The 26,974-nt window shown below is 41.1% G+C and overlaps 1 protein-coding gene and 2 long non-coding RNA genes across 3 annotated transcripts; 1 reads left to right on the plus strand and 2 right to left on the minus strand.

Moving 5' to 3' along the window:
- LOC132990545 (TGF-beta receptor type-2-like) lies at positions 1-21,749 on the minus strand. Its single transcript, XM_061058798.1, has 7 exons — positions 21,452-21,749; positions 17,837-17,978; positions 16,888-17,078; positions 12,413-13,191; positions 11,499-11,640; positions 3,010-3,134; positions 1-1,806 (listed from the first exon to the last, which is right to left on the minus strand). The coding sequence occupies exons 1-7, from the start codon at positions 21,522-21,524 to the stop codon at positions 1,627-1,629; spliced, it is 1,632 nt and encodes a 543-aa protein (XP_060914781.1). The 5' UTR covers positions 21,525-21,749; the 3' UTR covers positions 1-1,626.
- Positions 6,443-11,492, minus strand: LOC132990551 (uncharacterized). Its single transcript, XR_009676073.1, has 2 exons — positions 7,523-11,492; positions 6,443-7,492 (listed from the first exon to the last, which is right to left on the minus strand). It is a non-coding gene; the product is annotated as an uncharacterized LOC132990551 (long non-coding RNA).
- LOC132990550 (uncharacterized) lies at positions 17,896-26,974 on the plus strand. The gene is made up of 2 exons (XR_009676072.1): positions 17,896-18,006; positions 26,454-26,974. It is a non-coding gene; the product is annotated as an uncharacterized LOC132990550 (long non-coding RNA).

The raw sequence follows: 26,974 nt of genomic DNA on the forward strand, positions 1-26,974 counted from the left end.
TTGATGTCTAAAATCCTGTTTTAATTCACTTCATATGTAAACAGTATTACAGAATCTTTCAGACTACACACTGTTGGATCAATATGAACAAACCTGATATTTTAATCTGTACATGTCACTCACAGGGGTCACTGTTTTACAGAGATGCTTGTGCTTTGATATTGTACTTCAGATTTAACACATGGAGGCTGTGAACATGTTTATCTCTGATGTAGAAATGAGCTTTCCTGATTGGGCGTGAACAGCTTTTGCAGCCAGCCTCAAGTGGACATTTGAAGAACTGCAGTTTGTTTGCACTTCCGCATTGGCTTCATTTTTCAATACACGAGGTTGCCACTTGGTGGTAAATGAGCTGCGGGTCAGACTTGAACCCAGGCTGCCCACTTTGAGGACAATAGTCTCCACACATGGCGACAGACCTAACAGCTAGGCTAACTGACGTCCCATGCAGGCAGTTCATTAGACTCCATATTAAAAAATATCAAAATGATGACTAAGCTTTATGTTCAGTATTTTTGTGGGATAACAGAGTAATGTGGATATTTGAGCTGTCACAGCTGGAGTAGATGAAACGATATAGTTCAGAGCTGTGAAGTAGTTCAGATTGTTATGGGAAAGTAGGTCACAATGTAAAGTCAACAGTCACTACTGTTCATGCCACATACACTCTGCAGAGAACAAACAGTTTAAAGCAGTAGAATAAAATGAAAAACTCCACAAATTCAAACAGTAAGCACTGTAATACTTTAATTATGGCTTTACACTTTTGTACAAAAATGATATGAATCTTTTTTTCTGATCACTGGATCAGATTTTCCTTTTTCTGTAACAAAGAAATTTAGCTTGTAGCATTATACACTGTAGGCAGCGGGCTGCAGCTTCCAGTTTAAATTCAAATATACACAAATGTATTCCTCTTATTGTCTGATTTAACAGACAAAAAGATTTGGATCAGCTTTCTTTAAAAAACACACACACACACACACACACACACACACACACACACACACACACACACACACACAAAGGAATATATCTCTGTTCACTTTTCCTTTCAGGCTGGTTTTTCTGTCTTTATTTCACAATTCATAGCCCTTGAGATTTGATATCAGCTTTCCCTGCAGGTTCCTGTCATGGATGGGTTTTCTATTTCTTTGTTGTGGATTCTTTCCATTTCATGCCACAAGAACTTATAATGCCACCAAGGAAATACACATAGACATAAAAGTATCCAGTCCTAAAATCTGTCAAAGGGTTATTAGTGTTCTTTAGCGTCTTTACAATGTGCATGTCTCCCTTTACAGACTCCCTTTATTTCCTTTACCTGAAAAGTACTTAGATTAAAGATTTAAAAAAAGGTTCTTATTATTCATATATATAATTTGTTGTGCATAGCTGTTGGTAAAGTGCAATAGAAGTTTGGTTATGGTAGGATCCAGTCGAAGTCAGTTCATATCCAGGTTGATCCTGGTTAGTCCATATCTGCCCTCAGTCCTGTTTCATCTCACAGATTTTCCAGTTTCATCTTCTTTTAAAAACATCTCAGACGAACCAGATGCAAAAGCAATGCGACCACTGGACGTGCGTCCTTTCCCAGCTACTTGGTTGTAATGTCTCTGTAAAGCTCTACTTCTCATCCACCACAATGATTTCTTCAGGGATCTTCTCCTCTGAGTCGGAGCGATCCGACAGCTTGTCCAGATACTCCATGTCGTTGAAGCGCTCGGAGACACACTGGGCTGTGAGACGGGCCTCTGGGTCGTGGTCCCAGCACTCGTCTATGGAGGCGCACACTATCTGGATGCCCTGCAGAGGGAGCAGTGGAGCACAGACACAGTCAGTCAGTGATGCTTGAGTAGTGCATCATCACCTCATGTTCATGTCATGTTTGTTGATGTGTCTGTGTTTGTGTACCAGGGAGTTTTAAATGACTGAAATGTAAAGTTTGACACCACAGTTACAACCACACAGTTTATTAGTTTGCTAAATATTTTATATTCTAATACAACCGTCCTGAAATAAACCCAAACAGCATGGAGGTCACAATGCTTTTATTGAAGCTGTTAGAGAGGATCTGATTTAACAATATGACTATTTCAGAGAGTTTGTGGAGCTGATGATCTTTAATTATATCATTATTATATTATGATATAAATAAAGAGGAAACTGGACTGTAAATTGGGACTCATTTCCTGACCATCAGCAGGAACATACTGTGGTTAAATAATCTGACTAATCTATTTGTTTTGTTTCTTGGGGTATAACCTCCACCTGTTGATCACTGAATCAGTGTGAAACTATTGGTGTGATGCAGATTGTGTTCCCTGTTTGACTCTGTAAGAAAAATGTGAAACACCATAAAAAAACGCTCCATAGCAAAACCAGAGGTTAAGTAAAAAAGAGACTCAAATCATTACTGTATTCTCACTTCCCATTACTATAACCTTTAGTTGCTGCTGTAGCACTAGTTGAACCTTTTATGGTCCACAAGAAAAAAAAACGTGTTCAATGACATTAATGTTCATTCTTATATGTTTTAAATCATTAAAAGCAGAACCTCGAGGAGTCAGTGCGTTTGAGTATTAACTACTTCTTTCAGCTTTCATCAGACCAATGACGCCGTTAAACAGATACATGTCAAAAACACCCCGAAGCCCTCGTCAAAGAGGAAAACTAACTGTGTTTAAACCTTTACTGGACTTACACCAGCATGAAAAAGAAGAGATTATTTCCAATAATGAACTGAGGAATCAGGACTCAGGGTCTGGAGACTTCATTTAGCTCTGGTACGATAGCCTGGTCCCTGCTATGAGGAGCGTATTTTCTTAACTGATTTGGGAGCTTTCAGTTTGGATTTTGCAGCTTCAGCTAATGTATGACTTCATCTAAAAACTAAGGAAACACTGGATAAGTATTATTTATGAATTTGGCAATGTGCAGATGTCACCCAGCAGCAGCAGCAGTCTTCCTCAGACAGTGAACGAGTACAGTATGTGGGAGGTCTCTTACTGTGTGGTTGATCCAGCTGTCGGGGATCTCAGGTCGTCCTCTGTCTCGCAGAACGCTGTCCTTCATGCTCTCCACACACGGGTGTTCCCTGAGGTTCCCAAAGGGTGGCACATACTCTTTCACCTCTGCATGAACACACACACACACAAAGGAATATGTAGAGCAAAGTCAGCCTTTGAACTCTGGTGAAGCTCTGGTTGTTTAGTACATTCTGAAACATGTTGCTAAGTACTAAAAGAAACAGCTCTGTTGAAGAGAGAGAGCAGATCAGATGGCAGAGCCCCACAGCGCTCACATCAACAACACCTCTCAAAGGATTCACTGTGCGCTCCAAATTAAAACTGCAGGTTGCAAACTTTAAATAGCACCGAAGCAGCACAAACAAGTCAAGAATCCTGAGCTGCTGAAGAAGGGCCAAGGGGGAGCTATAGAGAAACACTTATTATCACATTTTTACCCTCAGCGTCAAGGGGCTTAAAGTCTCTCACCAAGGCAGCTCAGGCTTTTTGTCGGCTCTCTTACACAACAACGGCCAGAGTGCTTGTCAGGGCGATTTGCTCGGCGAGTTTACTCTGGGTGAGATTTCAAAGCACTGGCGTGGAGAAGACAGTCTGGAAGCTGCGGGTCAAAAGTTTCCAAGTACAAGTTCTCTTTTCATGAATTAATGCATCCTCAGAGTAAAACAACAAATCAAACTTGGCTTGGCTTTGAAGCGTGAAGGGCTCGTTTAAAGAAAACACAAGTTCCAGAGAATCCGTGGAGATCTGAGAAGAGCGAGATAAGACGAGGCACATGACTGAGTGAAGATTGTTCAAGTAAATAATTCCACTGATTAAAAGATGACCAGGAGAAGAAACACGAGACGCTCCGAAAATAACGTCTCAACAGAGACAGAGACGCCATCAAACATGAAGAAGATTGATCTTTTTTTATCTTTGGAGGCTTTGAAAACTTTAAACCACCTTTCGCTTTCGACTTTTTTTTTTATAAAAGAGATTATTTACTTAAGAAGGGAGGAAAGTACAAGTAGTAATGGAAACTTATGACTAAGAACGATGATGTCAAGAACAAAAACAAACATCTGGATAAAGTTATGATGCTACTGCTGCTATACTGTAGTTGTTATGTTTGCTTTCTGGTATCATTTTGCCACAAAAAATAGTAACATATACCATTTAGACTAGAGCCCAAACGATTAATCAGCTGATATTATCTTCCGATATTAGCTTATCCAATGACGATCTGAGATCGCAGATATACGCCGATATTACAAGATTTATTCACCAGTCAAACAGCATTTCATTTGCGTTTCCTTGTATTACACTAGCAGTTCTCTGTCACCAGCAGAGGGCGCTGTATGAGTTACAACAACTACTATCACTCTGCAGAGAGTCAGGCAGTGATACACGTTCATGCACAGTTACTTTCCAGTTGAGTGACCATCTTGTCTTCATTCATTGTCTTCAAAATATCTTTTATACAAGTGTTTGACAATTGCATTTGAGGGATTTCTATCTATATCTATCTATCTCTACAGATCGAATATAGATCTAAGAAAAATATCAGTCGATATATCGGTATCTGATATATCCATATCGGTTGGGCCCTAATTTAGACTGCTGCAGCGAATCTTCTTTTAGTATACTGTAATTTAGGGGCATTTGTCTTTATTTGTAAATAGCATTTAGAAGCTATTGTTGCAGAGATTTCCACAGTTATTGTATCGTCTTACTGTAAACTTAAAGCTGAAATGTTTCCTTTTGAACCATCAGTTACTCAAAGAAGAAACATCAATATTTAAAAAAAAGACAAAGTCTCGGGTTGTTAATAAGCTAGTGGGTTAAAACTGTAAAAATACAGACAGAGAGAGTGAATGAAAGGCATAGTGTAGAGTTGACTTGTGTTTCCCTGAGTTCAAATCTGCACCACAGAGTTTACATGACTGGAACAAAGCAGTGCCAGCCAGAGTCAGTGAGCTCTGGAGTCACCCGCCCAGTCACGAGGAAAACATGTTGTCCCTCCAAGAGCACTGACATGTACTGTATGTGGATAAATAAGACACAATTCAATAAAGGTAAAGATGCTCATATCTGCTTACAGGAATAGATCATCTACTCCATCATGTGTATTTCTGTCTGCCTCATTAAAAGAAGCTCACAGAAAGATAGAAAGCCCCTCTAAAGGAATCAGAGACCAGTACAGCCGAGGACTCTTTTCCTCCACTGAAACTTCCTCTTTTAAAGCAAGCACAGTTCCTCTGGATTGTTGTTAAATCTTAAACACAAATAGCACTCTGTATTTCAGCCAAAGGGACAGGTGTTTCTTTTTGTTTTGACGGATCTGAGGGAGTGTATGACTGTGTTCTGGGACTGAAATCCACTTTGCAAACATGTTTATGTGTTCTTCTCCAAACAATGGGTGCAAAAAAAAAAAAAAGAATGATGTGCCGTACAGAGAACTTGCAGTGTAAACAAAAAGTGTGTATTCCAGAATGGAAAGATTGGTCAATCCTGCTCCAAAAGCAAAGCTGGAGGTTTCCATGCAAACCTTAAATTAAAGTCTGAACTAGCAAAAGCTTTTTGTAAACACAACACGGGGGAAGAGAGGAATGCTGCGGTGTGCAGAAGTCATAAGATTTCTGCAAAGCAATCTAACAAGTTCACCAGGTAACAATGGGGAACTTACACTATGTCTACACATGTAGGGATGTGGCTTTTGCAGAGCGTGCACATATTGCCAGTCTGTCTGAGAATATACAGCCAAAAGAAACTTGGTTAAGTTTAGCTTCAAATGCAGGCTGTGGAACTTCTCTATGATGTGACCCATCAGGAGCTTTGTGATATAAGTCCATGAGGGGGCAGTCATGTTACCACAGACCGTTCAGAGGAGTCCAGGGATCAGTTTCATAAAGCTATGTTAGCCTGGTCTGTGGGTTGAAGACAGTGATGTAAGTTTAATACAAATTAAACCTTTTTACAAAAATGCCTTTAAATTTAAAACCATATCTCCCTGTGAACTCAGGCTGAAAATCCATGTGAGCACAGTATCAATCTGGCAGACACTATCTATAGATGGATAACAGGAGGTGGAGATGAGGTAGACGCCATTCTCCCTGTTGAAGTTATTGTTACTGTTAGACCGACTTTGACACAACTATTTACATATTGATGCTATAAAGACCCTGTGGACAAAAAGCGTTACAACAACTTCTGCAGATTTTGTCTTGACACATGTACTTGTGATACATTTCAGTCCATTTCATAGGCAGCTAAACATTTCTAACAGGAGCTTTAAGGATCTCTGCTGTTGCCGGTTTTACATTTTTCTTTGGCTTTATTGATACAAACTTAATGTTTTTTTTTAAAGTTAAATGTTCCCTGGGTTAAGCAGAGTAGAGTTGTTGGATGGGGTTAATTGGTAGGCTTTTTAAAAAACTTTGTAAAAGTCTTATTTGACGTTTTATTCATTTTACAGTAGTCCTGTTTAAAGTAGTGCTTAACTAAACTGAAGGCTATTTGTTATATTCTATGAATCAGCCTGAGGTCTTGAACTTCCAACATCCATACACATTCTATCTTCTTCATTCATTAACGTTTCACTTGTTTTGAATTTGATTTGTTATTGATGGATTTAGCTCTGGGATATATCTCTAAGTATCAATGGTCTAAATGCAGAAGCAACCAAACTGATCCAAAACATACAGGGAAGGAGAAACACAAATCATCCCACACCCTTACATTACAGCTGAAAGCTAGCATAAAACATGCCAGCATCTGAAATACTGTTTGATATTCGTGTCCTGCTGCCCTTCCAAGTTAACATTATTCTCTAATTATGTTCAACAAAGCATAAATACAGAAAACAGAACAGAAAACCCCTGTCACCTAAACGCATAAATAATGCAGAGAAACAGCTCCCCGCTGAGCAAATGAGTAACACGATCACACAAACATCTTTAGATTCCCAGAGTCTGGAACAAAAAATCTTGACTAATCCTTTCCCGGGCGCCTCTGCTGGTTTCCATTAGAGCGCGGTGGCTGTGACACTTGTTTGTGTTCCTTGCAGGTTGTTAAAGTCATTTAGTACAGATGTATGCATGTACGTTACATGTTAGCGGGGCTTACTTGTGGACATGTGGTGCAGAGTTACCCTGCCATTAACTCTCACTGATACGGACTCTAACCTTCACCTAACCCCATTAAAAAAAACAAAAAACAGAAAGCTATTTTAGCTCCTCGTGGATTCAACTCCAATGAAAAATAAAAGGAGCATACACTGTCTGCCACAATCTAATGGTTTGAAATCCAAAATTTGCTCTTAATTGTGGACTATGGCAGACATATACACCAGACTATCACCCCCCCAGCCCCCCTCCTCCTCGACCCAGGAGGAGTTTCTGGTCTGACATCTGGAGAGCAGCTGCCCTAACCTCTCCTCCTCTCCAGTCTAGCCCAACCTCTTCCTCCAGGGAATGAAGGCATTTCTCCGTCTGCAGCTCCACATACAACAACACCGCTCCACCATTATCCCTCTGCATAGCCCCACCCGCCCGAGAAACGCCCTCACAGTCTCTCAAAGCCCTAAATCTGGAACCAGCTAAATTATACAGAAGAGACATTTTAGGGAACAGAGGCAGAGGGACTGAGGCTTTGAATCCAGCTTTTCCATCCCTCTGAGGTATGTGTATCTCTCAGTTTTCAGCTCTTCCTCTGACTTTATAGTCGTGGAAGATGAAGACTGAAAAGAGACGGCTCATGGCTGGCTGAGTGGCGCTGACGACAGACGTCTGTGTTCTTCTCGCCTGGCAGATCTCAGATCAGACCGTGGCCTCAGGAGCTGTGACGGCGCTATGGAGCTATGTGGTGCAGATCAGACATCTGTCTTACACACACACATACACAAACACACACACATACACACAGAAAGGTGGCAACAGAGACAAGAGGAAACCAGGGCTTCACCCCAGTCGTTATAATGAAGCTCTGGGATGTGTCACCCTGTATTTCAGTGAGAGCACACATGCTCTTATTTTGTCTCATGTGAGGTGAGTTGTTTTGACTCACTGACTTCCAGGAACATGTGGCAATTTCAGGAAAACCAAGAAACACCAAAGCATGAAACTCTGAGTCCGGTGTGCAAACATGTCAGGTTTTGTCTCATGTGGCTCTGATGTCAAATCAATACCAGATTTCTGCCAGCTCATTAGCTTTTTTTTTTTTTACATACTAGATCAATCACAAACTGTCTTTTCTCCTCTTCACTCAGGGTCTATCAAGGTTTGAGGATTGTGTTTTTACACAATTTTAACCTTTCCTCTTTGGATGAACTACAGATTTCTCTCCTCTAGTCTTGATAACGCCTAGATAAAACTGATCGAGATAACAAAAATACGCACAACGTATTCCAGCTGTCTTTATCTATAAGCTCTACTCTGGAGCTGGGACAGGAGCCCCTTTGTTTCCCCTCACTCCAGTAAATCCAAACATGCCTGTCCTCCACGTCTGTCTGTGCTGACATGAGTAAAGCTGGATATCTACAGTGTGGCGGTGCAGTGGGAGAGTAATTAACTGCTACTTCACCTGCCTGAGGGGAGGAAGAGAAAGACAAGGCAGGGAGAGGGGAATGTAGAAAGATTGAGTAGAAAGTTTGGAAGCAGAGAGTGGCACAGTTTTTGTGTGAGGAGTCAGAAAAATGGGTCTCAACTGGGTCTGAAATTCTACAATTCACTTAGCAGATGCTTTTATCCAAAGCGACGTACATCAGCGAGTAAGTACTACACAAGCAAGGATCTAGAAAAAAGGGAACAATGTCAGTAAGAGCAAACGATCAGCTTTGAGTCCAATTGGACACACAGGTGCTGACAGGAAGTGACCAGAGGCAAAGCACAACATTGAGGGCAGTTCTTGAGAGCTCTAATCAGTATAGAAACCATCTTATAAGTCGTCGTTATCAAACAAAAACAATCGTCACAACCATCATCATCATCAATAATATCCAGACCATCATCATTAAGTTAGTAGGTATTCATGAAAGAGCTGGGTTGAGCTGAAATCAAGGCTGATGCTGTGGGAAGTGTGTCAACATTTGAAGAAATTCAGAGTAAAGGAATGAATGGACAGATGAGCAGGATGAATGAAACTATTGTCTCTAAAATCCTTCAAAATGAAACCAAGAAAAAGCCTCAGAAGCCTTCATCAAGTGGGTCTGGATTCATTTAGTCCACCTTTACCAACATGTGTCCTGTCCGCTCTGTTCTCAGGAGACGTTCCCTGACATCCATACATACAACTCAGTCTAAGAACAGAACGTCTCGGGGACTGTGCTTCTCTGCAAAACAGGATATAGTCTATTTTCTTTTCAAAGGTGTACCCACAGGGCTCACATATTCCTGCTGCTTTGGAAGGAAAAGCAGAGGGGGATTGTGGGTCACACGGCCATGTTGTTTCTTAAGGTTACTCTGGGGCAGTGTGACTGTGCGATACATTTTGAGGAGGCCTCCCGGGAGGATCAAAACAGGAAAGCGCTAAAGTAGAAGCGTTGGTGCCCATGAGCCGACTTTCAATCAGCGCTCCGACACAATGGAGACAGGAGCAGTCACAGAATCAAGCCGCACCACAGAGACACTAAAGGGAAGTGAAAACAAACGACTGACTGCTGACATGAAATACTGCTCTGTGGTTTGCCTTCAGATAATCACCCATTTCTATTATTTGCACATTTCCTGGCCTTGTTTTTGCAACAGAATGACAAACACAAGTAACGGTACATTAGGAAAGTGAAGGCTTCGAATCCTTGGAACTACCACAAGATGGATCGTGTGATTTGGTTCCCACAGTGATTAATGGGTCATGGAGGACACACACATCAGTCCTGTCACACATGCAGTGAGTGAGCTCAAGGTGGAGTCCGTCACCGCGCTCCTAACTGCTAAATGTTCAGTGTGTTTGTATCCTTAGAGGTCAGACGAGCTCTTTTCTTTTACAGTATTTTCTGAGGATATTTACACACACTCCATAGGGAAATTCATCAATCAGTGCTTCTATTGATTTCCTATACACTCAGAGGTCCAGGCTAATCTCTAATTCAGCAGATACACCGTGGTTATCTCTATTATTAACTACAGTAAAGGTCACAAGGGATGTTTATGTGCACAGTGGGGCCACCATGCTTTTAGTGCTGCACTTAGAAGTATCAGGTTTAAAATAGGCAACGATTGATCAGGATGAAGACACAAATAAACACACACAGGTGGGCGTTTAGAGCAAATAAGTGAAAGTCTGATTAAAGGAACAGTTGAGTTCTGATGTTTTTGGATATTATGCCATTTTTTGTTGACAATTAAAGCTGTGAGGAATTGTATTTTCTTATGAAACAGACTGAAAATGGGGGAACCAAAAATCGACACAAATCAAAATTTGCTCACAGGAGGTTTATCATTTTCTTATAGATTTACTTTTGGGATCTTTTGGCGGGAAATCAGGGAGAGGACGTGTGGGAAAGGAGCCAGAGGTTAGATATGGACCCAGGCTGTCTGTACAGCCTCTGTACATGGCACACGCGAGCTAACCGCTAGGCCCATGGCGCCCACGCACAGGAGGTTCCTGGCAGTCTTCATGTTATGCTTTAACAGACAGGATGTGTGCTTGACTTTTCTTTCTGCTGGAGGCCACTTGGAAGTTGTTGCCTTAGAGGCTCTGGTATGCAGATTGTGTTACTCTAGCTTGGGACAGCACTTCCTACAGTGCCCCTTTATTATATTCCTTTTGATAAGATAGGCTATGCTTAGCTCAGAGAATGGAAATAATCTCTTAACAAACCATTGGCAAGACATTGTTATTTCTAAAAAAACAAACCATTCCATCAAAGAGTCCAACTATTAGGATTTCTAAAAACCCCACAGAACAGCAAAAGTCTACTGGATCTACTGAGTGGTTTGGACTACACACCCACTTCTGGCCTTTTTTTTCTAGCTGTTCTAGTATTTTGAGAGAAGGGGACAAGCTAAACGGGTATAACAAACTCTTATTCACCTACTGTATGTGTTAAGTAAGGAGTACAACTAATCCAGCATGGACACTGCCTGTCATGGTATCTACTGTACGCCCCTGTAAACACGGCTGTGTCTGTTGTATCAATTCATTAAGATTTTATTTATTCTGTTAATCCCTCAGGAATCTTTTAATAAATGAATTATTCATATAAAGCTTAACTCAACAGTTTACTTAAAGTTGCTCAGACTAAAAAGTAAAATGTTGTGATTAGGTTTCCACAGCAGTTTGGAGATCTTGTGGTCCTAGGGCCCTTTTAGATGAACATTATGAAAATATTTAAGATTAAAAAGTAAACATGGAAATGCTCAAGATGATTTCCCTTAAAGTGATAATTATGCTATGAATTCAAATATTGACTAAGTGATACCACAAAGTAGTTTCTCAAAGCAGTCATATCTATGATCCAAACAGTTTGTCTCGTGTTCGATCATGTCTTACCTCCTATTGCGCTACACCTGGAGATGATCTCCCACAGCACAAGAGCCATCGAGTAAACGTCCGCCTGTTTGAAACACTCGATGTTTTCAAGGTTGATTCTGGACTCCAACACCTCTGGAGCCATGTATCTGGCTGTTCCCACCTTAAGAAACAAAAAAGGGGGAAAAAAAATCAGTTTCCTACAGTACGTCGTGCTAATCGAATGGGAATGTATAATATTTGTACATCTTAAACAGTTTAAGGAGCTTCCTTTTTCCATGTAAACACAAGTATTATATAGTCTAAAGAAGTCCTTACCAAAGTCTTATTTACCTGCTGTGGTGAGGTGTCCTATTACACGTTACCTGAATTACAACCACGTTTGATGTATATCATAATTGGAAAAGCAAAGGTAGCTCTAAGAACAACAACAAGTTGCCTGTCTGAACATAATAACAGCCTTGAAAATGAGTTCACCGCCGCTCGCCTGTAAATGAATTGAAGGCATTACAATGCACTGGGTGTGCTGCACAGCTTTTCACAATGAGTCATTCTCACAACACAGTGTAATATGACTCTTGCCTATTACATCAGGGTAATGAGTCCATTAAGAATCAATCAGGCCTGTTTGTTATGTGAGTATAATACAAGAGTAACCTAAGAGCACTGCTTCTATCAGCTTTATCCATCAGAGGCCGAGATAGAGCGAGGGAATAATATTTAGAGATGAGATCAGGAATTAAAGTTTGATGGATAGCACGGCTCTTTTCATGGTCTGATAACTTCAAAGATATAAACCACAGGGTTCGATTGGTCTGTGTCTGAGGTGCCAGTGCAAATTACAAAAGAAGGGTATTCTTTCTTTTTTTAAATCTCTAAAGGGAATACACGAAAAAGGAAATGAAAACCCAGAATTAAGGATGAAAAGGTTTCACCTGTCCACTGTCGGCTAACTCATCCACAGACAGAGTGTTGTCCAGGCGGAGGGCGAGGCCAAAGTCACACAGGCAGCAGGTCAGGTCGCTCTTCACCAGTATGTTGGAGCTCTTGATGTCCCTGTGAGCGATCGGCACCTTGTAGCGACCGCAGGGCGTTAGGTCGCTGTGGATGTGCGCCACACCTTGTGCTAGCGACGCCCCCAGCTGCCACAGGTCGTGCCAGCTGACAATATGGTGGATCAAGTATTCCTGAAGGTTCCCTCTCGGCTGGTATGCTGTGATCAACCAGTACTGTCTCTGCACCTTCCTCTCCTCTGCCGTCAGGAAGTGAAGCACATTCTCGTGCCTCAAATCGGCGTCGGAGAAAATGTCCTTCTCGTTCTTCCAGGACGCGTACTCCTCGTACTGGAAGATCTTAACAGCCACCGTCTCGAAACGCTGCTCCTCGCTCACAGAGGAGCCCTGCTTCAGCTTGGCTTTGTAAACCTCTGCAAAGCGTCCTTTCCCGACCTGGACGTCCAGTTCGATGGGCAGCAGCTCGGTGTTGTGGTTGAGGTTGTTGGCGTGCGTGGAGCTGCTGTCAGAGCCTTCGTCGTCTATCATGATGGCGTGAGCGTCGCTGAAGTCCAGACCCTTCTTGCGTCTGGAGCTGGCCTGCCTCTGGCGGTAGACCCGGTAGCAGTAGAAGGAGGTGATGACAAAGACAGCCATGACCAGCAGAGGCACCAGGCTCACCAAGATGACCGCCACCACCTGAGACTCCTTATCTGAAGGAACTAAAGGGGATGAAGGTGATGAAGGTGATGAAGATGATGACGATGTCATCAGCTTTAAAGACAATATTTGCCAGATCAATAGATAAGGTGCTAGGTGGTTTGCCCCACTCATTCTGACAACTTTATGTCATTTACTTCCCATTCACTGTTTTATTTTTTATTTTATTTTCATTTTATTTTATCATGTAAATGATGAGAAGCTATTTAAAGACCCCTTGTGAACTGCACTACTTAGGTTATGACCTAAAATTGAACATGTCTAAATGTCTGGCAGTTATTCTGATGTTATGTTGTTGATGTTTTTTCTGTTGAAAAAATAATAAAAAATTTTAGTGGCAAAAAAAAAAAGAGGCTTTAAAGCATGCAAACAAATATTTATATGTCAACAGTAGCAAACTCTGCTCTTTCCACTAGCACTTTAGCATCTTTCAGGGTATTGTTTTGGTTTTATGATAACTGAACTGGGACGATATAATCAACCCTATTTTCATATGCCGTAGTCAGGCGTTCTGATGGTCTCACTAGAATTCATGTAGCCTACTCTCTGGTGGTCTAGCTAGGATTCAGGAATTCTTTGCACCTGTGGCTAAAAAGCTGATTTGGATCTTCTAATTGTATGACTTGATTGTTATGAGCCGATGGAGTTTAGATGGATGCAGATAACAGTTCTACTGGGCCGACTCCATTTCTTAATGAAATTCATTAAAGGTTCAAGACCAGCTACTACATGGAGTTAATCATCCTATTTATGTGGTTAAAAACAAAGTTGTAGTATTTACGATTCTCCAGGATTTGTCGTCTAGTCTCTTGTGTGAACGTTATGTAATCTATTTTAAAACACTTTTTTTTCCACTTGTTCTTTTTTTGGAACGATTATAAATACACTAACAGTTTGCTTCCCAGAATAAACAGAAATTAAAAACTCAAATTCCGCCTCATCAGATTTTTATCAGCAGCATCAAGTTAAGAGTAAATTAATATTCTCGGAACAGCGGGTGGAACCTGACCCCCACCCTGTGGAATGTCGAGAAGCATCTGAAAGCTAAAGTTAGCGCCTGGACCACAAAGGCAAAGTGCTCCAAACCCTGACCCAGTCAACCACATATTGTTTCTCTTTATAGTGCGTCTGATTCTTTTAATTTTAGACATGCTGTGTCTGGGAGCTGCTACGGGTTTGGCAAACAGGGATAGTTTCTGCATGTGCTGTGTTTATGCTCCACTTTTTGAAGCTGCAGCCATAAAAGAAGGACTATAAAAGCTATTACTAGACACAAAACCTCAAGTGGTCCTCAGTTTGATGACTTCTTCATTTAACAATTTATATGGTATCTATTTTTGAGAGAGCGAAAATGTGTTTTCCAAACATTTAGAATTTTAAAATGACTAAATTATTAAATTTAAAAGAAATTCTACATCTAAAACCTAGCTGAAGATTTGGATTGCAGAATGTGAGATTGTGATATTTTAAAAGCAGAAATACACATATTGCTCAAGAAAAGACATGAAACTCATTCTTGGGTACTTTTTTGCTGTGAGAACAGAGATAGTTGTGATAAAGGAGGAGGTGCCTGCCCAGTCAAGCCCTCTGGTTTCTCTGTATTTTCCTTCATACCAAACAGGAAACCACATGTCTGAAATCCTCAACATGGCCCCAGACGGTTTGTTTTTATTTTCACGGAGTGAGCAGCTATTTCTCACAACAAACCTGTCACTGTGCCTCCTGGACTCGCTCAGCATTTGCCAAACATTTTAGAGAGTATGAAATATTTTATGTTTGGGAGAGCGGCTTCTGTGAGCTGCAAACATTGTGAATAATCATGAGAATTACTGTTAAATCTGACGGGCTGCAGTCCAGATTTAAACCCCCCCCCCTCCCTAGAGTCCATGTGCCTGCAGGTTGCCATCACAGACACTGAAGCTTCAGTGTTTAACCAGCTCTGAATCTGTCTTGAAACCTTTCTGAGCTTTAGCCTCTCTCCATGTTTTAAAGGATTTCCAATATTTATCCTAGTTTAAACACGTTCCTGTTTATGGAGAGTATTAAACAAAATGAGGCTTTTTAGGTCGTGTAGAATGGCCAACCTTCTCTGGTCAAATTAAATACAGACCATTCCACATCTTAGAAGGAGGACATACTGGCTGCTGTATTGTTGTGAGAGAAGCCAACACTTCAACATAGCATGTTTCCTTAATGTCTGATGATGGAGTAAGGTCGGGTTGTGATTTAATTCAGTAGATGTCTTACATGTTGCTCCTTTAATTAACGTTAAGAAGTTTAGATTACCTTTGAACAGAATGAGATCTATTTTTCTCTTCTTCCTGTGTTTATGTTAAGCTAAACTAACCAGCTTTAGCTCTTATTATATGAAGGGACAGATATAGCAAGTATGCTGATGAACATTATTTAAATGTATTAAACTAAATTATTAATTGATACATTTTATAGAGTTGTTTTTTTGATGATTGACCTGGTATGACAAGCTTGTTCAGGTTCAGTCCCTTTAACTTCCTTTTTTCCAGTGCAAAAGATTTCTTAAACACTTAAAAGCACCATGAGCTTACATGTGAAACAACTTTGGGGTTATTTTTTTCCCCAGTGTCTTAAATTCATCCTTCAGTTATGGGAAAAGGAGCTTAATCAGAGCAATGCTTCGAGCTACAATGACGCACCCGGTCACTAGCGAGAGAGAGGAATTCCTCCAAGATTTACTGGTATTGTTGTCTCACATTTGTTATTCCTATTGAAGCACCATCATTACAACCCTGTCTCATGTTAGTTCCTGAGTCAAAGAGAGTGCACAGACATTCTCAGCAGCAAGACGATGTATTTCCATTACGTGGTGCTTTGCACTGTGCAGATGCTTTCAATTTGGCTCTCAGTGCAGAGCCAGGTCGCGGACATGTACCTCAGTGTTATTATTGCCTGGATGCTGTAGTCAAAATAAAATCTGATACCAGGGCCAAAGTTGTAACTGGATTCTACAAGTCAATGTTTCCCAAACCTGTTTGTAATCAGGTATCTGGAGAGGCTTACAGTACGGAGAACATGTGTTCATGCATGATGCCTTACACGACAAGCTGATAGAAGGTGGCATAATAATATTAGGTCTACTCTGTGACTATGACGTATGTTATGTTGGACAGATGTGTGAAACAATAAGAAATTAAACATTATTACTGTACTATTTGAACTGATACAACAGAGAGTGAATATAATAAACTGTTGTTAAATTGACCTTTCTGCTCTTTTAAGATGAAAAGAATGATACCACTCTTTTGGTCACAGTAAGGAACATTTGAGCTTCATTTAGCTTTGCACACAGACTGTTAACAGAGGGAAACAGTTAACCAGACTTGGAACAGAGTCAGCTGTATTATCAGCTGTTTTTGTCTGTTGTAGGTGGACTTTAATAACCTCCAACAGTGCAAGCTATCTGCACATAAAATCATGAACTCTGGTCTTGATGCAAAGCTACTGTAACTAACTACTAGCTGTTGATGAGGGTTTATTGTGATTGCATGTTACCATACATTTATGAACATGTGGTATTTCCTGTGCATGGTAGATGCATCCTACAGACGACTTTTATATCATTTTTTAAAGGCACAGTTAGCAAAAACCTCTGTTGAAGAAACTCCCTTCAAAGTTCGAGACACAAAACACAAGATAAAGAAAGTGAAAGTGTCTTAACTCACGGGAGTAAAAGAAGATGTGTTCATTGCACTCGTCCTCGGAGCAGGAGCAGATAAAGAACTGTGAGCCCATGCCCTTTCTTTCTTTCATCTCACACTTGCTGTTGTTGTAATCCTCCAGGACCAGGCCGTACAGCTTCTGTGACGGGCTGTGGCAGACCGTATCAAAGGTGACGTTGTCATCCTTCTTCCTCCTTGACAAGACAAAACACACATAGAAAATGCTGCTTTACTAGATTGACTTTGATTTATACAGTTTTGGCGTAAATTCAGCTGTTTTTTGGGAGATCCATGTTATAATGTATCAAGGAAATGTTTGCACGTCAACAGTTGTGCAAATAAAGCACTTTTCAGTCGTACGGTGATAAAGTGGGTACTGTAAAAGTCAAATTTGTCTCCTTCAGCAGTCTACAGTCTCAGCAGTATGTAAATGATTGAATACAGAGGTCACATTTGCAAACAGCAAGATTTTCAAACACCAGTACAAACAGGAAACAAGGAAAACCCTGAAACTGCACAAATATACATATTTAAAATTCACTCCCCTGCTGAGCGGGGATGTGAGAAACATTTTAAAGAGGTACTGCTGTCCATGAGGCGTTACCTTTCTGCTGACCTCAGCTCATAACATGCCCGCAACCACGCTAATGATGAGAAACAGCAGCACGGCCTTAAGCTTTTAACACAAACACAAATCTGCTTCCTGCTGCTTCTCACAATGAAAGTCAGATTCAATGCTGATGGGGGGTTAGGGCACTCACGTGCTGCTGTCATTATCCAGCTAACTGTCTCTACAAGAGGACTGACTGACAGAGTGTTCACACACCAAGGAAGACATTTTAACATCTGAGAGGAAACGATTCCTGAACTCATTAATAAAGAAGCCCCTCCCCCCCTTAGTATGAACTAAGTGAACGACACATTCAGAAATATTAATCATCATGAAACTTACCAGATACTGACACACACATCTTCATCATTAGGGCAAATGGACGTGATGCCACAGCCCACCTCGCATCTCCCTTTGCCCGTGCAGTCGGTTTCCCGCACGTCACAGAACTTGCACAGCCTTTTCACCTTCATGATACTGGATTCTAGGAAAAGAAAATGAAAGGGAAGACGGTGAGATATGTTCAAAATAAATGTGTTTCGTTAAAGACTGTATAACATGAGTGGACTTTTGTAGCCTTGAGTTGGGCCTTCTGTTATGGCACCTTGTTTCTTTTTGTTTTGTGAGTGACTGTAAGTGGCCGTGATTGGACAATACTGGGATCAGTTCTTCACATCTCTTTCCTGGTTGACACATCACCGTTGTTACTTTTCAGTCACAGGTTTCCATTGCAGATTTGATTACCCTGATTCTTTTCATCCATTTCACTCTGAATTGGACCATCACTTCCTGATTGAAATTCATTCTGTGTAAAATGACTTGAAAGTAGATAATGAGACCATAAAGTCAACAGGAAAAAGTTTGTTGTGGTTACAAAAATCAACAGAGAAATGGGATCATTTTCTTATCTTGTTCTATACAATCAAACATCTTTAAGCTAGCAGTGTAGTGAGCCCCTGCTGGTCATTAAAAGAAAGGCAGTTATAATAGCTTTAGAAACTGAAAACTAAACTCCACTTCTCATGTGGAGTCTATATATTCTTCTTATTTAATTGGCTTGACTCAGCAGCATTTGAAAAACTACTTTAAAATGATGATTAATAACTGTATATTAGCATGAAAGAAAATCGGACATTTTAATTAAAGGGAGGGAGTCTTTTGGAATGTTTCAATAAGTAAAAGCAGATTTTTCAACAAGCCACAAGAAAAATCCAAACTATTTTATCCTAGAGGGCAGGACAGATTTTTCTCCTCTGTGAAGTCTGAACAATAAGAGCAGCACACAGTGGCATCCACCTCCTTTGGTCTTGTTCAGACTTGACTTTGCCGGCAGGCAGGCAGGCAGACCCATATCAGTGAGACAGACTGGATTGTGTGATGAGTGCCTGTGGGTTTGATAATCATCTAGGGAGACAACTGGCAGACAGGCAAGAACAACAAACAAAGGAGAAGCGAATGCATCCCCCCTCGCTGAGGAGTCTCTGATTTGTCACGCCGATGAGTTAGCTCCTCATTTGAAAGGTGTTGTGCTATGGTTGTTCATAAGTATCGGAAAAAAGGAGACCAAAAAAAACAGGAGACAGTGTCTTTGCTTGTGCGGATAAACGTGTGTACCTGTGTTTACATGTTGTTGAGTGCTTGTATCGTGTCCTTGGACTGAGAGGCTGATAATGAAACAAATCATCCTGTTTGTCATACAGAGGACAGATGGAGCACTAAGGAAGCTACATCATCCCTATACTCCTCTCAAACTTTCCTTTTCCTAAATTAGAGTCCCTCCCTACCACATTAAAGGACTGGAGCTGGAAATGATCCTAAAAGAGGATCCTCCAGATTTCCCAGGATCAATCTAGCACAAGAGGTCGAGGCGTCATCAGGAAAGAATGTTTCTCACGTTCAACTCCACGTTACTGTGATGGGTTTGTACATGTGTACACAAAGAAGACTCAAGAGGCACAGTTAGGCCGGTCGCAGTGATTGTATCGAGAGAATACTGAAGACGCTACTCCTTCAAGATGTTTTAGCGTTCACGTTGGGGTACGAGAGACCAGACAACAAAACAGGAAACGAAAAAAACATGTGACAGTTTTGCTTCAGCAAACCCACACAAAGCAACTAATGTATGCTCCACGTGCACAGGAAGCTGAACCTTGCATCAGAAAACACAAGCTGAGAACACAGCTGGGAGAGAAATTAACTGTAGTTAAAAGATCACAGGCATAAGAAGTACTGCAAATAAATATGTGTGATGTATCTGAAGAGCTGGTTTTCTAAAAATGGCACTGGCTGTGTCTTTGATCACATGATCACAAAGTGAGATATTTCAGAGAGGGAAGTGTAAGTAAAAGTGAGACTTCTCATCGGTGAAGAAGTGTGCTCACCAATTACTGCATACTGACTTAAGGAAAAGGTGCTGGGTGTGTGTGTGTGTGTGTGTGTGTGTGTGTGTGTGTGTGTGTGTGTGTGTGTGCTCTTAACCGCTACACAAAAAGACCTCAGTGTCAATCCAACCAATCTACCGGGTGGAGTTAGACCTGCAGCTTGTAGCAGCAGAAGTGAAAGCGCAACAACTGTAGGGTAGTAGAGAGTACTAAGTGTTGAAAGCATCCCGCCCCTGCTGCCATTTAGTCCGATCGAGAGATAGTGAGGACGAGTTTCTCACAAACAAATCTGCTCTTTGAAACGGCTCCTTGAAGGGAAGCAGGCTCATGTGTGTATATCCTTTCTCTATGTCATTGTTAAATAATACAAGAAAGAAAAAATCAAACGTTCCCATAAAATGTGCCTTAAATAAAATTAAAACATGTCAAACAACGGCAACAACACAAAGAGTCGAGCACGTGAGGCTTTTGTATCTTTTAACAGCCTCAGACATACAAAACTTAGACCGATCAGCTTCCTTATCCAAGTTTGTCTCAACAAATGCAAGGTAAAACTACGCTTTTTTAAAGAAATAAGAAGGTGCACAATTTGAGTGATAAATAGTGTGATAAATTGGGGATACTAAATGAATGAGTGGTTTGGGAGCCAGAAGCTCCGCTCCCTAAAAAGGATCTGAAATTCCCATCATTGTAATAACAACCTAGTAGGATATTGTACTTCCTGGAAGAACTCTCACAAACAATAACATCAAATTATGATACTAGAACTCCGGCCTAAACCACCCGAAAGAGCGCTTTAAAAGTGTCGGTGAGTGTTTGAAGTTAATCAGCACTGAGGGGGATAGATAGCACAGAACTGAGTGGGAAGGTGGTGGAGCTGGAGTAATTCTATCATTAGAACAATCCTCTGAAAGAGCATGTCATTTCAACCCAAGAGGCGGTGCTGTGGAGGGGATGAATGGTAGTAATTGTCACCCAGGGCTAGATATAATTGCAGAGAAGTGGGGGAAAGAGGATTAGGAGCAGCCAAAGCCACTTGGTGCCTCTGGGACTGAGTCTGAGATACATGAAGGTAAAACAGTGTACTCCAAAGGGGGGGCTGCTGTAGACCTGTTAGCAATGCGGGTGTACATCAAAGATGGAGATATGAGGTGGGCTTTAGTAAGGACAGGTGATGGCCTCCTCAGAGCTAATGTAGCATTAACAATAAGCAGGTAAGCAGAAGTTTAAGAACACTACAGGGAGACAGGAATTGTGCTAGCAAACAACCCAAAGGCTCCTGAGTGACTTCAAGGCTAATAACCTGCGCACTTGTTTATGACATGCTAATATGGCACTTTATTTAAATCAAGGGCGGTTTAATTTGTGCTGTAAGTTGACTTTAGAAACGTTTAAAAGGTTCATGTTAAAAAGTAAATAACACAATAACCTATAATGTCCTCAAAGAGGAAGCAATTTGTCAATTTGTAACAAGCTAACGATTAACAGACTCTCCAGAAAGTAACAGTCACGTCGCAGCTGTAATGAGACGCAGCCGCGGTGCAGCTTTGGCAACTTTTCTAAAAGTTCAACTCACCCGTTTCCTCCAGCAGAAGACTAGCAAAGAGTATCATTCCACACCAGAAAGCGGAAAACCGAAGTAGCTCCATTTCGAAACGGACTGTACGCTCCTTTCTCTCTCATGAATTAAGCGAATAGGTTTAAAGGAGTAGACATCCAGACTTCTTGTGCCCGCCTGTTGCTCCTCTGAACTCCCTCACAGCTCCGAGTAAGAAGGAGCAGAGTAAACACACCAGGCAGGACTTGCCCTATATGACTCACAGTATGTGTGTACTTTTCCTGAAACAGGAAATCTTCTGAGGGGTTGGACAGTTTTGTTTTTTTCTCTCTTCTTCTCCTTCTTCTTCTCAGTCGTGCTCATGTGGCTCACACAGTCTTGAACCATGTCATTAAGAGGCTAACAGAGCAGCCAGGACTTGAAATGACATGCTTGAAAATAGCTAAACCAGAGGCTGCACATATTGGCTACAAGTAAAAGCAAACACCCTGATTTACTTACTTAAAGTTGTCACACCTTTAAGAAAAGAATGCTTGTATTTCATTTTATAACAAAATTGTAATTTATACACAGTGAACTCCTTTAAGTGTCCATAAAATTACAGTCCTCTGCCTTTCTGGAGAGGTGCCAAGCTCTCAGTTAATCAAGGATGACATAAGAAGTGTTGAGAGCAACTCCATATCTCACAGTGTTGGTTTTTATCGAAGACACACAGAGGTTAAGTCCACTCTAACACCCATAAATTACCCGTTATTGCCGGGGCTTTGCAGACATGTGTTTTCGCTCTGCATACTGGAGAGGTGATGTCAGGTTTCACTCCTGACCCCGTGACCCCAGCGCTTATAACTCTCCACACAGGACGTCTGCTCCCTCTTACACCATCGCCTCACTCAGCTTTATCATCAGCTCTTGTGCTGCAGAGCCTGTTAAAGTGTAGGTGTACTGTGGAAAATGGAGCGCCTTAAATCTGAAGAACTTGCCTTAAAATAGTCACATGTCTTAAGTGTCTTCTGTACCTAAATGATCAAGTGACTCTCGTCTGTATATTCATGGGTTGATTTTTAACAGGAACTAATAAAATCCATATTTTACACAGTTACAGGATTAAATCAAATAAAAATAAATTTTATTTTAGGAATTTTAATAGCCTGAGAAAGGGTTATTAAAATGCAACAATAAAATGAAAATAAATAGTCAGGGTGATTTGGTTACATGATGGGATTCAATTCAAGAAACAGATTACACTGAGTCAAATGATTGTCATAGTTGATGGTGCGAGTTTAGAAAAACAACGACCTTATTTTACTTTCAGCTCTGATGGGGGCGTGTGCAGTTGGTGTGTGTGTGCCAGGCAGTGGTTCAGCACTGCAAGACGGAGTCCAAGCCACAAGGTGGAGACCCGACAGCACTGTGGGCCCAAAACGGCCTTTCCCCACTGACCTCAGCACATGTGGCGTCCCAGAGGGTCACAACATCCTGCTCGCTGACCACAACACCCAAACAAACTTTATTTGCTTCATTTGGACAGGAAACCTCCAGAAAAGCTTATTTAAAACATGATCTCTTTGAGTGTGAGCCTTTTTTCACTTTTCAGCTTTTCCTCTGAACACGTTTCTCAGTGTTCTTTAAACCTCCTCTTCTCTACCTCATTGCACAAACACAGATAAACAAGCAGCAGGCAAACATCCTGAGTGGTATTATGCTCGATAGCAGGTGGTTGGCATTCCTGTAAACTGCTTTGGTCGAGTGGAAAGGTAAACAGAGCGACCTGACGACAAGTCTCTGGACGCATGCCTTGAGATAACACGATGGCAAACAAGCGGCGTGCTGCAGCACATTGCAGAGACGTTTGGAGGTGTCGGTCTCTCTGCACCCTGCTCTGTGATTTAAAGGAAAAAAGTGGTATAACAAGCGCAGCATCTCTCCCACACACAGGATTATATGCATATATTGTATGCACATTTCTTTAAGATCTCTCCCCCGCACTGAGTGCCAACTGGAGGTGTGCCACAGAGAGAGAGGGCTCACAGGGAACCTGAATCATCAGTACTAAGCCGAGGGACCCCAAGTTCTGCAGAGTTAGAAAGATGCTGAATTGCTGCTGAAACTTAAAACCAATATCTCACAATTATGTAGAAATTCAGCTTAGACAAGTTTTGAATTTTAGAGTGTTTCTTTAAGATTTAGATTGTGTCTGGATTTGGCATGACTAGAGATGTTTTTACATGAAGACAATAGTGTAATAGTCTCATGATGGAAAATGATTATAAACATTCATATTATTATTTAGAATATTAAGGTATTTGATAATGCTTTCTTGAAGAGATTGGTTATTTGGATTTATATCAGTAGAGGAGATAGGTTGGGTGGGCACCATGGAAATTGAAAGATGCTTTTGCATGGATATCACCCCGTTTTAAATCCTGCGTACAATCCACTTCCTATGTGCTCCGGTGGCCATTTTGATTTTTTAAAGTTGGTAGGAGCAAATCACATCATCTCAGTTATCTTGTGAAGGGCTCTTTAGTTCTGTAAATGTTAAGCAACATTTTTAAATCCAAGTTTCCCTCCAAAAATTGTTTCCAAGATAAACTGTAAAATATGTGTGATATAACATCACCTGTTCTATATGATGCATATCTGCTATTTTAATCACATATCACCATGCATCTGGCAATATATTCTATATATAAAGCAAGTGCGTTTTAATTTAGCAAAATATCCCAAGGTGTGCCTCAGTTTTACTCAATGGAGACTTGCATTTGCACATTTTTGCTGAAGTTACATCTAAGCGATGTGCCGTTCACAAAAAAGAAATGTATTGTTTTAGTTTGTGCATAGCGCTACAGTCTTCCTACTGTAAGAGCTTATATTTATTTAGTTCATGCATTGCACACCATCCTCTTGTAACCTAGAATTATACACGGCAGCACATTACACAAGGGGAGCCTTCCCGTGCTGCAAGTGTCTGTAACATTAAAGACATTACTGACATCTTTAATGTTACTGACTCTTTAGATTCTGACAGGAGAAAGACAAACTGATCCACAAGTTGATTCATCTTATTTGCAATACTGCTAATGTGTGGATATTATTACAATCAGTTCATGAATTAATCATATAGATGTACTTCCTGATTTCAAGAGTAGTCTCACCAGATCCACTGTCGACTTCGGTTGATGATGATGTTTTAAGGGCAACTGGCTTTTAAAAGAAAGTAAGCTGCTGGATCACTGCACCCACTGCACACCAGCCAACCCTTGCAATGCATCTTTGTTAACCAGCCTCAATAAGAACTATTTCACGGGATAGAAAGTCAAAACACAGCTCATGCCAGAGGAAAATAAAGAAGACTCCTTGGTCCCACAAGCTTAGGCGTACAGCAGAGATAAATGTAAAAACAACTTGCAAATTACTTGTGAGAATAAATGGCTCAACACAATCAGGCCATTTTAAAACAGCACTGTCTTCAGTTACACAGCACATGATTAAGCTGCCAACGCAACACGAATATGGAATATGAATTTCCTCTGTGAGTGTGTTATTTTCTCAACCTGTGAGGTGAACGTGTGTGCCTCGCTTTTCCTCGGCAATCCTTCTGATACCTTTTTCACCCCAGAGAGTTCTCATCATCTCTCAAAATATTTTAGTAACACTACACAGGATTCAGAAAAGAAAGAGTCTTCTAAGGATCTGAACAAAAAGAGGAGTCTGTCTGTCTGTCTGTCTGTCTGTCTGTCTGTCTGTGTGTCTGTCTGTGTGTCTGTGTCTGTATGTCTGTCTGTCTGTGTGTCTGTGTGTCTGTCTGTGTATCTGTCTGTCTGTCTGTCTGTGTGTCTGTCTGTGTATCTGTCTGTGTGTCTGTCTGTGTGTCTGTGTGTCTGTCTGTCTGTCTGTCTGTCTGTGTGTCTGTGTGTCTGTCTGTGTGTCTGTGTGTCTGTCTGTGTATCTGTCTGTGTGTCTGTGTCTGTCTGTCTGTGTGTCTGTGTGTCTGTCCGTGTGTCTGTCTGTCTGTCTGTGTGTCTGTCTGTCTGTCTGTGTGTGTGTGTCTGTCTGTCTGTCTGTGTGTCTGTCTGTCTGTCTGTCTGTCTGTCTGTCTGTCTGTGTGTCTGTCTGTGTGTCTGTCTGTGTGTCTGTCTGTCTGTCTGTCTGTGTGTCTGTCTGTACCTCCTCTGGTCAAAACAAATACAGACCATTCTAGACTTGTTGTCAGAGAAGCCAGCACTTATATTCAATAGATATCTTACATATTGCTCCTTTAAACACAGCGTCTTGCTTTGAATTGCATTGCACCAACTTTACCACAAAGTCTACCGAAGTTCTGAGGAAATCTGAGTTAACACGACTTGCCACATAGTTTGCATGCTCAATACGAACACACATGGTGGCACACATGCAGAGTCATACACCATAACTCCCACACAATGAATTGGCACTGTTTACTTTGTGCCATTGGTTAATCTAAGGAAGGCCCGATCTAACAACAACAGCCTCTCTCTGTCCGCTCCTAATCCTGTGCTTTGTCCAGATGTCCAGCCGTAGGAAGGGAGCGTTTATCTTATCAGCTTCAAAGGTTACAACCTTTGATATCAGGACACTTTTAGGACCATTGTTCTCTTGCAGAACATCGATAGGTGTCCCAAACAGTCCCAAAGGTTGTTTAGGAAAAATAATTCATAGCAGGGGGAAGCAAACCTGTGAGAAAAACATTGTGGAATGACTCTCATCCCTGTGTGACAGTGAACATCCTGTTACTCGCTGCGCTTCATGTGTTGTAATGAAGTGACAGATGTAAGGTTAGATTGGATTCTCCTATTTGTACACACTTTGCATGTAATGCAGTTCTTTTATTTAGAATACATCGTCTACCTGACAGCAACCCCGTGAATTAAATGTAAAAGGTCACAAAGTTGTAAATAGAGGAAATGAAACAAAGAGAAAACTAACAAAGCAAAAAAAAAAACCCACATCTCCTTTCATTTACTGCAAATGTTTGAAGTAACCCTCTCTCTCCTTCCAGCATAATGCCACTCATCAACCATTTCAGTGGCATTTTACCCAAGATGCATCCCGAGTATCTAAGTGCTCTGAGGGGGGTTCGTGAAGACCCTGAAGATGTCGGTCATACGATTCACCAAAGCAAGATTAAAGGGAACAGACTGTTTAAGCAAAGAGAAGGGTGGTTAAGCTGCCCTGCCCCCAATAAAATGTTTCAATATGAGTCCCTAATGTGGCCGAGGATACAGTTACACACAAATCCAACCAAGGTCTGGTCTGTTGCAAGAAGGGAAATGCATCATATCAAAGAGTTTTTTAAAAGGAAACATACTGCATGTACTTCATGCATTAATCAAAGACATCTGATTTATAATACAGAGGGTTTGCAGGCCTGCATCGTATCAGCATTCAGATCCAGTCAGGCAGTACTGATGAATGCTAGAACGTTACCAATTGCATGTTCAACTACTGATTAAAAACGGTACAATGGTAGTTAACTCAATGTTTCAGTCTTCTCGGAAATAAAGTGTTAATATGAATTTA

This window comes from Labrus mixtus, chromosome 16, assembly GCF_963584025.1.
Source record: "Labrus mixtus chromosome 16, fLabMix1.1, whole genome shotgun sequence".
Taxonomy (NCBI): domain Eukaryota; kingdom Metazoa; phylum Chordata; class Actinopteri; order Labriformes; family Labridae; genus Labrus; species Labrus mixtus.

Coding starts and splice junctions, on each gene's coding strand:
- LOC132990545 (XM_061058798.1), bottom strand. CDS start 21,524: ATGGAGCTACTTCGGTTTTCCGCTTTCTGGTGTGGAATGATACTCTTT. Junction 13,192..16,887: donor ACACATCTTCTTTTACTCCC/GTGAGTTAAGAC, acceptor CATCCCCTTTAG/TTCCTTCAGATAAGGAGTCT. Junction 3,135..11,498: donor CAGGTGTAGCGCAATAGGAG/GTAAGACATGAT, acceptor GTGTTCATGCAG/AGGTGAAAGAGTATGTGCCA.